This window comes from Parasteatoda tepidariorum, chromosome 6 (genome assembly GCF_043381705.1).
Source record: "Parasteatoda tepidariorum isolate YZ-2023 chromosome 6, CAS_Ptep_4.0, whole genome shotgun sequence".
NCBI classification, from domain to species: Eukaryota; Metazoa; Arthropoda; class Arachnida; order Araneae; family Theridiidae; genus Parasteatoda; species Parasteatoda tepidariorum.
The window spans coordinates 38,429,877-38,444,042 of record NC_092209.1 but is presented as its reverse complement, the minus strand read 5'-3'; the positions used below and the strand labels follow the sequence as shown (position 1 = coordinate 38,444,042).

General features: G+C 27.7%; 1 protein-coding gene across 1 annotated transcript in view; it reads left to right on the top strand.

Annotated features, from left to right (window-relative positions):
* Positions 1 to 8,465: 8,465 nt before the first annotated feature.
* LOC107449084 (cytochrome P450 2J6-like) overlaps positions 8,466 to 14,166 on the top strand; it is a 21,832-nt gene continuing 16,131 nt past the window's right edge. The window contains exons 1-2 of the mRNA XM_016064513.4: positions 8,466 to 8,774; positions 13,989 to 14,113. Coding sequence (XP_015919999.1) covers positions 8,560 to 8,774; positions 13,989 to 14,113 — 340 coding nt within the window. The 5' untranslated portion in view covers positions 8,466 to 8,559. The remainder of the gene's footprint in view (positions 8,775 to 13,988; positions 14,114 to 14,166) is intronic.

Here is a 14,166-nt window from a genome sequence, read left to right as displayed (position 1 = left end):
ATAATAATAATAATAATAACAATAATAATAATAATAATAAAAGGAAATTCAAGCTTACATTGTTCAGTTTGTGGCTTTGTCATGGTGAAGACATTATTTCTTCACTAAAGAGTTTTATGCGATTTAAAACTATTTTGCTCTCTAAGGTTTAAGAAAAAAGTGATTAAAAAAGTTGTCGTCGATGAATTAGTAGGAGGTTGAAGAGTTGAAAAAAGTCCATGAATTAGTGCGTGCTGTGCGGAGACCGAGTAATTGCTATCCCCTCTGTCTTATACAATTAAAATAAAAAGCACGGATGAAGAATTTTCATTAACTTTTAAAAAATAATTATTATAACCAACATTTTTTTGCTGCTTTTTTTCCATCCTTTATTTACAGGTATCAACTTGGCAACAGAATACATTACGTAAATAAATAAATAAATAAATAAGTAAATAAATAAATGAATAAATATATAAATAAATAAATAATTTAGTTCAATCATATATTCATACAAACAAAGCAGCGCGGAATAAATATTTCTAAGTATTAGGCGATCAATATCTGCTCTATTTTTTATGGCACACGTTCTTGACTTCAAACTCTTCTACCTTCCTTCATTCAAAATGGCATGATTCAGGATGTTATCTCACTTGGTTCGGGGAAATTCCTCTGTATTGACAGAGCAGACTTTCGAAGGTCACAACAGGGCAGAGGAGAACAGGAAAATAGGGATAGATAAATTTATGACCACATAAAATGTAGAAAACCTTATCTTTCAATTTGCCTTCTAGGTACTTTAATGGGATGCAACATTACTTCAAGCTCCAAAAGAAATCTTCTATTGGCACTTGTCATTTCGCCTTAAAGTCCAACTTTTTTCAGGTAATCCATGAAAGGTTTTAGTTACTTTGCCCTATGCGTAACGTTGGTGCGGGTTAGTTTCGTTTAAAATGACCTAAGACAGAAGATCAATAAAGATCCTTTTATTTTCTATTTTGGATTATCAGGAATGTAATGCGGAAGCGAACAATGAACAAGCGTTTATTCTTAGAGATAAAAATAAGAATTTAATATTGTCAGTAAATCTGAAATGTAGATCATCTGTATAAATTACAGGGCAAACAGATTTATAATTTTATTTAGGATGCCCTTCCTTTCCCGATAGAACTCACAACTGTCGTAGGCGTGGAGACGGGGAGGGAAAGTCTAAACATGCGTTTAATCCTATTTATTTAATTTTCGAAAACAAACTGATTTACTCTACTTGGTAGTGTATTTCGATATATGTAAAATACAAGAATGTCCTACAATAACAATTTGAGAGTGCAAATTTTGGATTTTTTTAAATCAATTTTTTGTGACAAAATAAGGCCAATACAATTTTGCAATTAACGGCTAATGATAGATAATTAAATAATATACAGTTGTCTGTTTTTAGATTCTTAATAAGTATATTTGTTTTTTATACAATTAAACGTAAAAGAATTTTTTTTGTGCTATTCAAATCTATTTTAGCCAGTTTAAAATTAATAAAACTAGATTTTAAGAAATCTGAAAGCTGAGAAATTTGTAGTTTCAAATTACTTTCTCAAAATAGCAAATAGCATCTTTTTATTACTGCTTTAAAATTATGAGGAAAAATTCATAGGAGTTCAAAAAATTTTCTAGGGCTGTTTCATTTAATCTAATTAAGCGACCCCTTTATTTTCCATATTTTCATAAAGGTGTCGATCCAAAAATAATGTTATATCATCAAAAATTTGCTAAGTACAAAAAAATCAAGAAAACAAAAATTAAAAATTTTACCTTGAATCCAAGATTGCGTGCGTAGAGGCCTCTTAAGAAAATAGTTTAACAAAGGCAGAGGCGTACCTGTGGAAAGAAGGGCTTATGGCAAATCTCGTATTGGAGCCCTTCCCGAAATATTTATGTTCTCTTTCTTTTTTGATGCAAAACGAAATAAAAGCATTTTTTGAAGTATTTAATCCTTTTGACAATATTGCGAAAAGATGGCATTGTATATTAAAAAAAATAGATTAATAAATAAATAAAAATTAACTATGACAGTAAAATTATCTCTTTTGAAATGAAATGCATTCACGTGTATTCAAAATCATTGTTGGTCAGAAATAAAAAGGTCTGTTTTATCGCATTTATAGAAGATTCCATTGCGTTTGTTCGATTGTCAATAAAAATTCTAACAATTTGATTACGATTAACTGTTGGAATTTTCACTTTTTTATTTATTAATTACGATTTGTTATGACAATTACAAATAAAATAGCTGCAATCAAATTATGTATTTTGGTTGGTTTATTTACTGTTCTATATAAAAACCGATGCTCTTAATATAATTAAGTTTTACACAAACATTATATAAGAAAAAATATACGCATAATTGCATACAAAACTCTAGACTAAATAGCGACAATAATACATTCCTCAATGAGAAATAAATTAGAGGAAGTTAACGTTTTATTTTAAGAATATCTAGAAATAATTAATTTGTTAACAGTGAAAAAAAAGACAACAAGTAAAGAAATAGACCAGAATATATTCTGGTCTATTTTTAAAAAATCAAATTATGAAAAATTCTCTTCGCATCACAATATAACAAATTGCCGCATTCTGAAAAATTATTGTACTCAGATAAGACTTCAGATAAGTAACTCGAGAGCTTTTCAAGCGAAATTATAAAAATTTTCACGCAATTATGAAGGTCATTTATAATTATGTAAATTGTTACAAATTAACTTTTAGTAAGCATTTATTATTTTATTTAATAATAGTCGTAAAAAATTTGAATTATAAGGCATGCATTTTTTACACCGTTTTGAAAGAAGGTAATTTAACATGGAAACATGCAATATTTTAGCAAAATTGATCGAATAGTTACGAAGAAATCAAATTTTAAAAATCCAACTTTAAAAATTCGATTTCACAGAAATCCGAACTCCGTATTCGAACTAAATGAATTTAGACCAACCTGTATGACAGATTTAAAATAAATAAATAAATAAATAAATAAATAAATAAATAAATAAATAAAACTTTTTGAAATTTAATCAAAATTAATCAATTTTAAAGGTTGTTTTTAAGGAAAAAGAGAAAGATAAATCATTGGAATATTTGAGGAAAAGAGGGCTTTTTGTATCTTTATGAAAATACGTTATAAGAATGCGTATGCTTCATAATTAAACAAGCTCTAATTTTTCTATATATAAGATGCTTATTGCCTTTTTTATATTATTAAAATAAAGATAATTATTTAATTATTTATTAAAGATAATTTTAAAAATTATTGTAACTGTCAATTTATTGATAATTTTTTTCGAGTTACTAAACTGTTGTAATGGTTGGTTATAAACTACATATTTTAGCTTTAATATTATTTTGTTACCATTTTACTTTGATTATAAGAAATAAATATAGTATATGAATAAAGGACAATTTATGGACCCTTTAAAAAACAATATAACAATTTTTTTCAAGTTATATTATACGGTGTGATATAAATGTAATGTAGGTGATAAATAGTGTAAAAGACTTATAAAATTTAAAAAAAAAATAGCAATAATTTAATTTATTTTTTTTTAAATAAGAAAATGATAATAAAAGAAAAAATATGGAAGAAAAGTTAAAAAATTTTGTGACCGAGATGCTGTATAAACGTGTTTCATAACTCGAAGAAAGTTTTATAAATATTAAATAAATGTAATTTAAAAGTACAAAACAAACATGTCTTTATAAATTGAAAAAAAATCTTTTTTTTTTCAATCTGTAAGTATAAGGATTATTGAAACTTAACTTAAAGCATTAAAATATAATAAAATTTGTGAGTGAATAATACATCTGTGACTTAGAGTACCAAAAAAAAAAAAAAAAAAAAAAAGGAAAAAAGGGGACAATGCCAACAGCTGACGATATGTTTCTTAATCTAACCATTCAAAGGAAAGAAAAAACCCAACCAAACTTTTACAAGATTTCAAACTCAAAATCTATCGATTAATGAATCGAGAGAAACACATTTCTCCGTAGTTGGCAACTATTTGTTGAACGTAACTTATCACAATTATTTTTCAGGAAACTTAAGGAACTAAGTGCCACTCGATCTACATATACAGCGATGCCAACTTCCTCTGCTTAATGAGAAACTTTTTTTTTTAAGTGGTAGCAAAATTTATGTTTCAATGTTGGATTCTTGGTTCATTTAAATTAGATATAAAATTATTTTTTCAGGCCACTACGTATGTTATAATTTGAAATTTTGTGTGAAACACAATTTCATTCCAATAATCTCGTGGTAAGCATTTTAAATTTTATCAAAATTATCTAAAATTTTGCAAGTTTTTAACTGTCTACCACTTAATAAAATATTTCGGAGAAATCTTAGCTGTTGGCATTCCCGCATATAGACATTATTTCTAGAAAATATAACGAACGCATTTAACGCTAACTAATAATTTAAGTAATTAATTAAGTGTAATGCATTTATTTAAATATTTAGGAAATGATTACTTACAATCAACAAAGGTAATCCTTATAGTACACGTTGTTCACTGAAATAGTTGAATCAAATATAGAAGCCCAGAAGCTGTAACGTTCTGATCAAAATAGATTATAACTATCCAAAATAGATATTAAATGTTTGATTTTCTTGAATCAATTTTGAAACAACTAAAACGAACTGAATTGTTTACATGAGAGTGAGCACCTAACAACTTACGCTGCCTTTATTTTTCAAAATAGTGAGGAGCATTCATTGTTAAATTGTTTCATTGGTTCAAATTAGTTGTCAGCGAAGCAGAGGCACCTCCTATTTTCAGTATTTAACATTTTTGTGGAGGTGAATCCCAGGATGGGTGGCAAAAATCTCCTGTTGTGGAAGCATTTAAGCTAATTTATAGCAAATTATATTTGAAATCTATTCAACATATTCGGAAAACGTTTTTCGAAGCGATTTTAACCTCTGATAAAATTGAAGATTAACAAACATTTTACTACAGAATAATTAGTCTGGGCTACACTGGGATACCTCATGGTTTTCACATTTCTCTGTCCTCTGGTCATCTCCAAAGATCTATCTTTGCCTGAAGGGGTTCTATCAATTTCTTTCCCTGATAATTGCCCTTTTAGAAGGATTAAAATCTTGCAATGTGATATGAAGAGCAGGAACAAACTGTTTATCTTGTCTCTTTGCTTGCAGCTGAGGAAAAATTAATAAAATAAAGATTTATTCAGGGATCATGAATTCTCTGCATTCTGGTCTCTCTTTTACCTTTTCCTGTGGGTTGTGAGAAGAATGGGGGTGTGTTGTATCGTTTTAGGCACTACTGGAGGTTTCACTTTTAGCATTTCCAATTATACATAAATAATATCAAATAATCTAAGTAGAAAAGCATTTTTTCTGAGTAAATTATTTTAAATTGAAATAATTATCAAAGTAAACTATTTTAAATAAACGAAACCAATAAATATTATTTTTAGGATTTATTTTATGTTCTTATTATAAAAAAGTACACGATTTTAAATAAATACGTTACATATTACTGAGAAAAAAGGTATTGATTTATATCTATATATTTGTTACTCAAGAGCTATAACGTCACACATAGTTTAGACTATGTAAACCTTTGAATTACGGCATATTTCTGAAATATACATTCTTAATACTAGTACATATTCTATACTTTTGTAATTGAAATTATGTTATTTTATTTAGTAAGTTATTTTACTGTATATACACCGAAGAGCCATTACATTATGACCACCCTGCTAATAACATGTAGGACCACCTTTGGCCCTCAAAACTGCTAGCACTCGCAGTGGCATTGATTCCACAAGGTGCTGATAGGTAGTCTGAGGTATCTGGTACCAAGCGCTCACCAACTGGTCCTGCAATTCCCTCACATTGCGAGGGTGTAGCGTGGCAGCACGAATTTGGTTTTCCAAGTAGGATTACAAATGCTCTATTGGATTAAGGTCAGGTGAATTGGGGGGCCAAGACATGACTTGAAAGTCACCGGAATGTTCCTCCACGATTCGACCCTTATGACATGGTGCATTATCCTGTTGGTAAACACCATCCCTTGCAGGAAAAACTGTTGCCATGAATGGGTGAACTTGGTCTGCAACTATGTTCAAGTAGTTTATAGACGTCAGGGATTGTTCTATGAGGATTATGGGTCCTAATGTGCCCCATGAAAACATTGTTCCAGGGCGAGAAACCATGAAAACCTGGGAGAGCCCATTGTTATAGATGGAGGGTGGTCATAACGTAATGGCTCCTCGGTGCATAACCCAGATTTTTTTAGGCTATTTTAGTGTTCTTTTTTTCCTTTTGCAATATTATAGTTCGACTCTGAGTTAAAGTTTCAATAAAGTTTTATAAATAATATCTTGTTTGTTTATAAGATTATGAACTTTAAAATTTATAACTCTTATAAGTGAATAACCCTTTTGAATGAACATTATTACACCGTTTATTTTATAAAGGTTTAAACCTGAAAAAAAAAAATTTTTTTTTTACCCTCAAAATATTATACATTTAGTTCTTGTTTTATTTTCCATTTTTAGTAGAAAAAATGAAGCGCACAATGCACTGAAAAGAGAAAAAAACTAAATTTTCTGTAATTTTCCATAATGAATAATGAGCTTACATTTTGCCTTTTCTTGTATTAGTGATAATTAAAATTCTTTCGATTTCTGCTTTGATTTATTGTGAAGCAATGACAAGCTGCATTTTAGAAAATTTTAAATTCCTTTTAAATTAAATATATGGTTAAAAGACTTTTTGTAAAAGGATTTCGATGGAAATTTAATGTGAATTCTTTAGGAAATTCCCCCCCCCCCTCGTTTTTTTAATGCTGAATCCAATGCATCAACCTACGGAGATTTCCCGCGCTTTTCGAGTTTCGTGAAAGCGCGGGAAACCTTCTAGGGTGGCCTATAACTAAATTCTATAACTAAAAATATCCCTAAATAAAATTGCCTAATGCTCATCAACTACATTGTTTTTACGATTTGCGGTTTATTTTCATAATTTACTCCTCCAGTTACAAAACACACATGAAAAGGTTAAATGTATGCTTTTTTTTATTTCTGCCCTAACAAAAATTTTTTTATTAAAATTATTAAGTAAAAGTAAAATAGTTGATGTAATTTGCGCCTTTTTTGAAATAATGCGCCTATGGCATTCGCTATGGTTGCCATACCCATGATACGCCACTGAGCAAAGGTTAATTAAAGACACTATATCAAGCATTTTTTACTACAGATACCTGTTTTTTTCTTCTTTTTTTTAAAAATTAAAATACTGTATAAAAGGCTTACGAAAAAAAGATTTTAAAAATGTTTTCAAATTTAAGAATAGTTCACTGTACTAAATTATTAAATGGAAAAAAGGATACTTAGGGTGAAAGGAAATTTACTACCACAGCTCGCCAAAAATTATAGGAATTTAAAACACATCAAATTCTTACCTGGAATGTATGTAATTAATACAAATCAGCATTAAAAAGATTCTAAATAAAAATTTTTGATCACAAAGTAAAGCAACTATGAAAATTATCACACTATGTTGGCAAAAAAAAAATAGCTACAAATTATTTCAGTCTTTTATAAAGTATTTTAAGTAACTACTAATTACGATTAACAACACTTAAAGTTTGTTTCTTTGAAATGGTTTGTTTGGAATTGTAGATTTTTTTTAAAAATATCATTGAATTCTTTTTAAGATATCACTTATTTGAAACGGATAATCAAGAAATTGCTTTTATGATTACATACCATCTAAAAATATAAATTTTTATAAGTAGTAAAAACTTATTTTGTGAAATTATCTTTAAACCTGTTAAATTTTTTTTAATAAATACTAAATGGCTTTTTGGGTTAAAAAAATAAAACTGCAAAAATGTTGAAGGTTAATAAATTTTTTTAAGGTGGGTGGTGTATGAACTCCAAGCCCCTTCACCAGTGCTACGCACCCATGACCACTATTGTAACATTTCGGATAAAAAAAAAGCTTGTTTAGTTTGCATAAGAACAAATTATTGGTTCATGAACTTCAGTGATTAATCAATAAAATGATTCACTTGCTATATAAAGGAACATTTATAATTGAGGTTGCCATAACAAAGTGCTATTCACGTATCTATCTATCTATCTATCTATCTATCTATCTATCTATCTATCTATCTATCTATATCTATATCTATCTATCTATCTATATATATACATAAAAATCTGACAATTTTTCTTTTCAATTCTTAAACTGAGACTCTTGTTATTTCTTTATTTCTTTTACGTGGATTCAGATTCACTATTTGTTCTCTTTCAAAATCTCAACTGAAAAAACCAACATCACACAAAGAACTAGTTATATTTTAAGATAAATAACATAATTTGTTTACAAAAGGCTATTTTTCTCTACATACTACAAAAGGATTCTTCTTTAAAGCAATTTATTTTGTTGCATCTTATCGAGGAAAACACTATCAAAGATCATAATTTGATATCATTTTTTCAAGGCTGCTTCTGACATTATTATCAACAGAGTTCGCTGTCAGAATAACAGCAATGGTGATTCAACTGTCTAATTTTAAAACTGAATTTCAAATAACCATTGGCGTTATTGTTTTGGTTTTTATAATTAACTTTATTTTTAATCGATTTAATAACAAATTTCCACCAGGCCCTATTGGTTTTCCCCTGCTTGGATACATACCTTTTTTGACAAGAGACGTTCATTTGAAATTCACTGAGTTGGGAAAAAAGTATGGAGATATTTTCAGGTAAATTTTCCATTTACTTTGTTTCCTTTTGTTTTTAAGTTCTTTCTACATATTCTCGATTATCTGTATGAGTAGTTTATTTTGGTTCATTTAAAAACAATTTAATGAAACAGAATTAAACAAAACTGAATATATATATATATATATATATATNATAACTATATATATATATATATTCTCAAATTAACGGAATGTGTATGTTTATAAAATACTAAGCATAAGCAGGAAACAATTAATCTGCTGTTGTTCATGTTTTTTTCAGTTTGTTTGAAAACAAATTAGGAGGAAACGGGAACGAATACATATGTTGTAACATACACAGAAGTTTTTCTGTGTATGTTACAACAGTGTTACTAAAAACGTTATTCATTCGCACCATAAAGGAATTTATATATTCGTACAATACTGGGCACACGTATGAAGTAATTAATTAAACGAACAGGTGTAGTTTTATTATAAACTTTTTTTTTGTTACAGCAACAGAACTAAAACGAAACGTATACGTTCGCTGACTGCTGTATGCAATTGTATAATGTTGCAAAATGCATATGTACAAAACGGAATACAGGCTTGAAGTAATTATTTTTATTTACTTTTATTTGTTTTGGTTTATTTAAAAACGAATAATGATGTGATATACTTTTTTGAAGTTATACTTCTTATGCGACTTCCAACAAGGTTGCGTTAAACGTTCAACGCTACATTTTTATTGGCCGGGAAATCACGTAGTAGGATCCAGTTTTCCCTCATTCATTTCCATATTGTTTTGGTTCTCACTAGCATAAAAATAATAAAAGTCATAAAAGTATAGTTTTTCTATAAATATTTTTTTAGTTTGATTTGATACACATATAATTTAATAGGGTAGTATTTTTTATTTTCACATTTAGTGGATAACAATTGTAAAAAATGAGTGAAAACAATCCCACGGACAATGCGACAGATTTAAGGTTATGTCAAGGTACGTCTCTTGTGAATATCAATTGATTGTTAGGTTTTCTCTTTTAAAATTACATTATGACGCATTCACATACATTATTAATGCAAATACATTTTCCATGGCAAGACGATGAGGCAACCACAAGTACTTCCACTGGCTCAAGAGGTCCACGAGGGAAAAATGCACAATATTACTGTTTTTACAGAGCACAGAAGCGAGCAGAGCAGGAAAAAGAGTCGTTGAATAGAACTAGTGATCCTTCTACGACTGCTGATTCTTCCACAATTAACGTCGCAGGTTACGAAGTTTAACTTCTTCCGCGCGGAGGGTCTCCACGCACTATTTTTTTTATGTTACAACGATTCTATGCGGTCGTACTATAAAGCAATTTATATACGTTCGCACAATGATGAGTACGTGCATGAAGTAGCATTATTTGTAGGGTATTATTTGCGGGATGAAATGTAGTGAAAAAGTCTCTATTTATAGAGAGAATGTATTAGCAAATATAACAGAACGAATATGTTTTTTTAAAACATTTTTTTCTGGATATTGAGAAAAATTACTTTCGAGATTGATTTCAGGCATCCGACTGGGTAAAAATTGGTAATTTCGACGAAAATTTAATTTTTTTTATTATTATCCATTTTTAAACTTTAGTTCATTAGCTTTCTAAAACCCTTTAAAATTTTTATCTCCAATATTTAGTTTTGAAGTTACATTAACTTTTTTCGTATACTGACAGACGAAACCAAAACCGAAAGCAAGCTCACGAAAACGAAATTAAAATATTTTTTGTTTTGCTTTGAATATTTGAAATCTTATTTATTTTAACAAATTATATTTTTTAGACAAATAAAATTCCATTTCAGAAATTGATTTTCGAATTATTAATTTTTTCCCTCTTTTTTTGTCAAATTTTTCTTACATTTCAGAATTTAAGCAAAAAGTTATAAAATGCTTATTAAGCTCAGTTGCTGATGCTCCCGTTGATTACTATTTTTTACAGGAGCGAAAATATTAATAAAATTAAACTTTTAAATATTAATATATTTAAATTATAATTAATTAAATTAAATGGTAGCTAATACTAATAATATAATTAAACAAAAATTTTCTGAAATTTACACCTCATACGTCACTGACCCACTGTATTTTGTTACCAATATTTAAAAACATTATTTACCAATAATCATGTGCTGATTTTCTAATGTAACCATCCAACTATTTATTGTGGAACAGACAATCGCTTCGTTGAAGAGACGGAAAGATAAAAATAATTATTACTGCTGTATCCGGGAGAGGATAAAACTATTATTTCAATACATCCGGGAAAAAAGAGGATTAAGTTAAATAAAGATTATTCTCAGTAGTCTTCAGCAAAAAATATTTTCGTTTATTGATTATTATGGTAATTTCTGAAAATCTATTACATTCTCTGTTGTCGAATGAAACCATTTTAATCTCTACTAAGAGTTAACTTAAACAGATGAACCTTTTACTGCCCATGAAACTGGAATAATGAATTTTAACTCCTAAAATATTTTCGATAAATTAGTAGTATAAACTATTTATCTTACACTATTAAATGATACAAATTAGAAATTTTGGGTGTGTATTGAACCATATCATTCAAATTAGCTACAACCTTAATATGTGGCTAAATTGATTTACATTTTCTTACTTCTTGTATTTGATTTATATTTTCTTGTTTGCATTTTTACAAAAAAAAAAAAAAAAAAAAAATTTTAGCATTTATAAATGGATTTAGAAAATGTAAGGAAGTAAAACGTCTTTAATCGCAGCCTTTTGTGTCTAATTTAGCAACGCTAATGAAATAACAATTTAAAAATAATGAATACCAACATTATTTCTCTTATATACTTTTCAAAAAGGTGTTTAATACGTCAGTATGTCAAAGAGGTATGTTTAATATTTCACGTATTTTTCAAGGAATGAAATGAATTTACTTCTTGTACACTATCAGAAATTTTGGGTGTGTATTGAACCATATCGTTCAAATTAGTTACAACCTTAATATGTCGCTAAATTGATTTATATTTTCTTACTTCTTGTATTTGATTTACATTTTCTTACTTCTTGCATTTTTACACAAAAAAATTTATAAATAAAATAAATAAATAAATAAAAATTTAAATATTTTAGCATTTATAAATGGATTTAGAAAATTTACGGAAGTAGAACGTCCTTAATCGCAGCCCTGAACCCTACAAGGTGATTTTTTGTTTGCCTAATTTAGCTTTGCTAATAAAATAATAATTTTAAAATAATGAATACCAAAATTATTTTTCTTATATACTTTTCAAAAAGGTGTTTAATACGTCAGAATGTCAAAAAGGTATGTATAATATTTCAGGTATTTTTCAAGGAATGAAATGAATTTATTTCTTGTACACTATTGGAAATTTCGAGTGTACTATATTGAACCATATCGTTCAAATTAGTTACAATCGTAATATGTCTCTAAATTGATTTACATTTTCTTACTTCTTGCATTTGATTACACCATACTATAGTTCAATTTGAACAGTAACATTATTAAGTTTAGAACCCAATTAGGGCTACAGCAGATTGGCACCGTATTATGGTTCAAGGGATGAATATTATGTTTAAACGTTTCTGTTTGTTTAATAAAGACACGGGATGATATATCACAACGTTTTCTTTTTCTTGATATTTATTGCAGTTTTAAAACAATGGTCTAACAAAGATAAATATTTTCAGTATCATGAAAAGTACAAAGTGCGGCTATTAACCCTTAACTGATCAATACTGCTGTTAAGTGCTAAGTTCAAACTTTCAGCTTAGCTGTTTTAAATAAGCAATAAACTGATATCTATTATTAAAAATAAATATTTATTATGTTTCTAAAGAATAGCTCACTATATGAGTGATCGCAGCAAAAACTGAACTATATTAATTTTTAATTAGAATTCTATAAAAGATTAAAAATAATACAAAAGATATGATAATCTATAAAAAAAATGGTAAATAATAATTATGCTTATAGTTTACTGATACAATACTTTACAGATCCATGATGCAAGTGGCCACCACACTGACCGCAACAAGTGATGCTTGACTTCGATGTTTTACTGTGAACCGTGTCATAACGATAAGTCCACTGAGGGACAATTACATGTTAACTTAATATTACATATATTACTTAATATTTGTTATTACTTAATATAACACATCATAACTTAATATAACATATACTTACAGGTATAAAATTCGAATATTTTCTTTTATACTTGATCCAAAAAAAAAAGCGTCACAGTCATATGAAAACTTGCTAGGACCTGATGGGACTTAATTTTATATTTTTCCGAGCCGTTAGGAGTTAATTTCCAGGAATGATATCATAACTCTTGAAAAGATTATGTGAATTAAATATCTATTTAATATGTTTAAAAGCTATCTCCACCTGATGTAGTGTATCTGTTCTTGGAAGTAAGAGCTTTAGAAATATCTTTTTAAAAAAGTCGGATTTATTTCATTTAAATCGGATATTTTTATTTAAATTTTGTGTGTGATTTTTTTTATATTTCTCAGTCAAATTATCAAAGGATTAACAGTGCTTAATATAATTTAAAGACTATAATATAGCTGAACTAGTTCATATTTTTAGCTAAAATGTTTTACAAATTATTATTTAATTATTACAAACTGATCAATGACTAAATAAAATCGTGGTTATTTTCGTTCCAAGCTATACATCCAAAAATTTTGAAAATATACTAAGGTATAAATAAAATATGCTAAATTATAAATAAGAAATAAAAAAATATAAGTAAATATAAGTACTAAAATATAAGTAATATAAGTACTAAAGTATAAGTACTAAAATATAAGTAATATAAGTAAATATACTAAGGAAAAAAAATCTTTTTGTAAGTTCCTTTGGGCTGAATAAGTCTTCTCAATATTGGTAAAATCTTACCACATGCTTTAAAAGCACTTAAAATATTCAAATAAACATAAAAGGTTTGAAACGATGATTTTCTTAAAAAATATAATAGTTGATTTAAGTCAAGGACTTTTTTTTAAAAAAACCAGCTGATTTAAATAGCTATGATAAACATGATTTAAATCATGTCAACTCTGTTGAAAAATAAAGTAGTACTATCGCTCTCCAATGATAAGTTAATTAATAATTTCAGTTTCCTTTTTTTCGGAATAAAATTGATTATTATGTTTCCTAGTTAGAATTCAAACTATAATATTTTTTTTCTTTCTAAATCCTATTCTAGTGTAACCTTAGGATCTGTCACTCTCGTGGTTCTCAATAAAGCTGAAGATATCAGAGAAGCATTTGCAAAACCAGAATTCAACGCAAGACCACCTCATACATCTTTCTCTATATTTGATGATAAAAGTATGATTTTTAATAAATTATCATAATAACTACTATATATATATATATATATA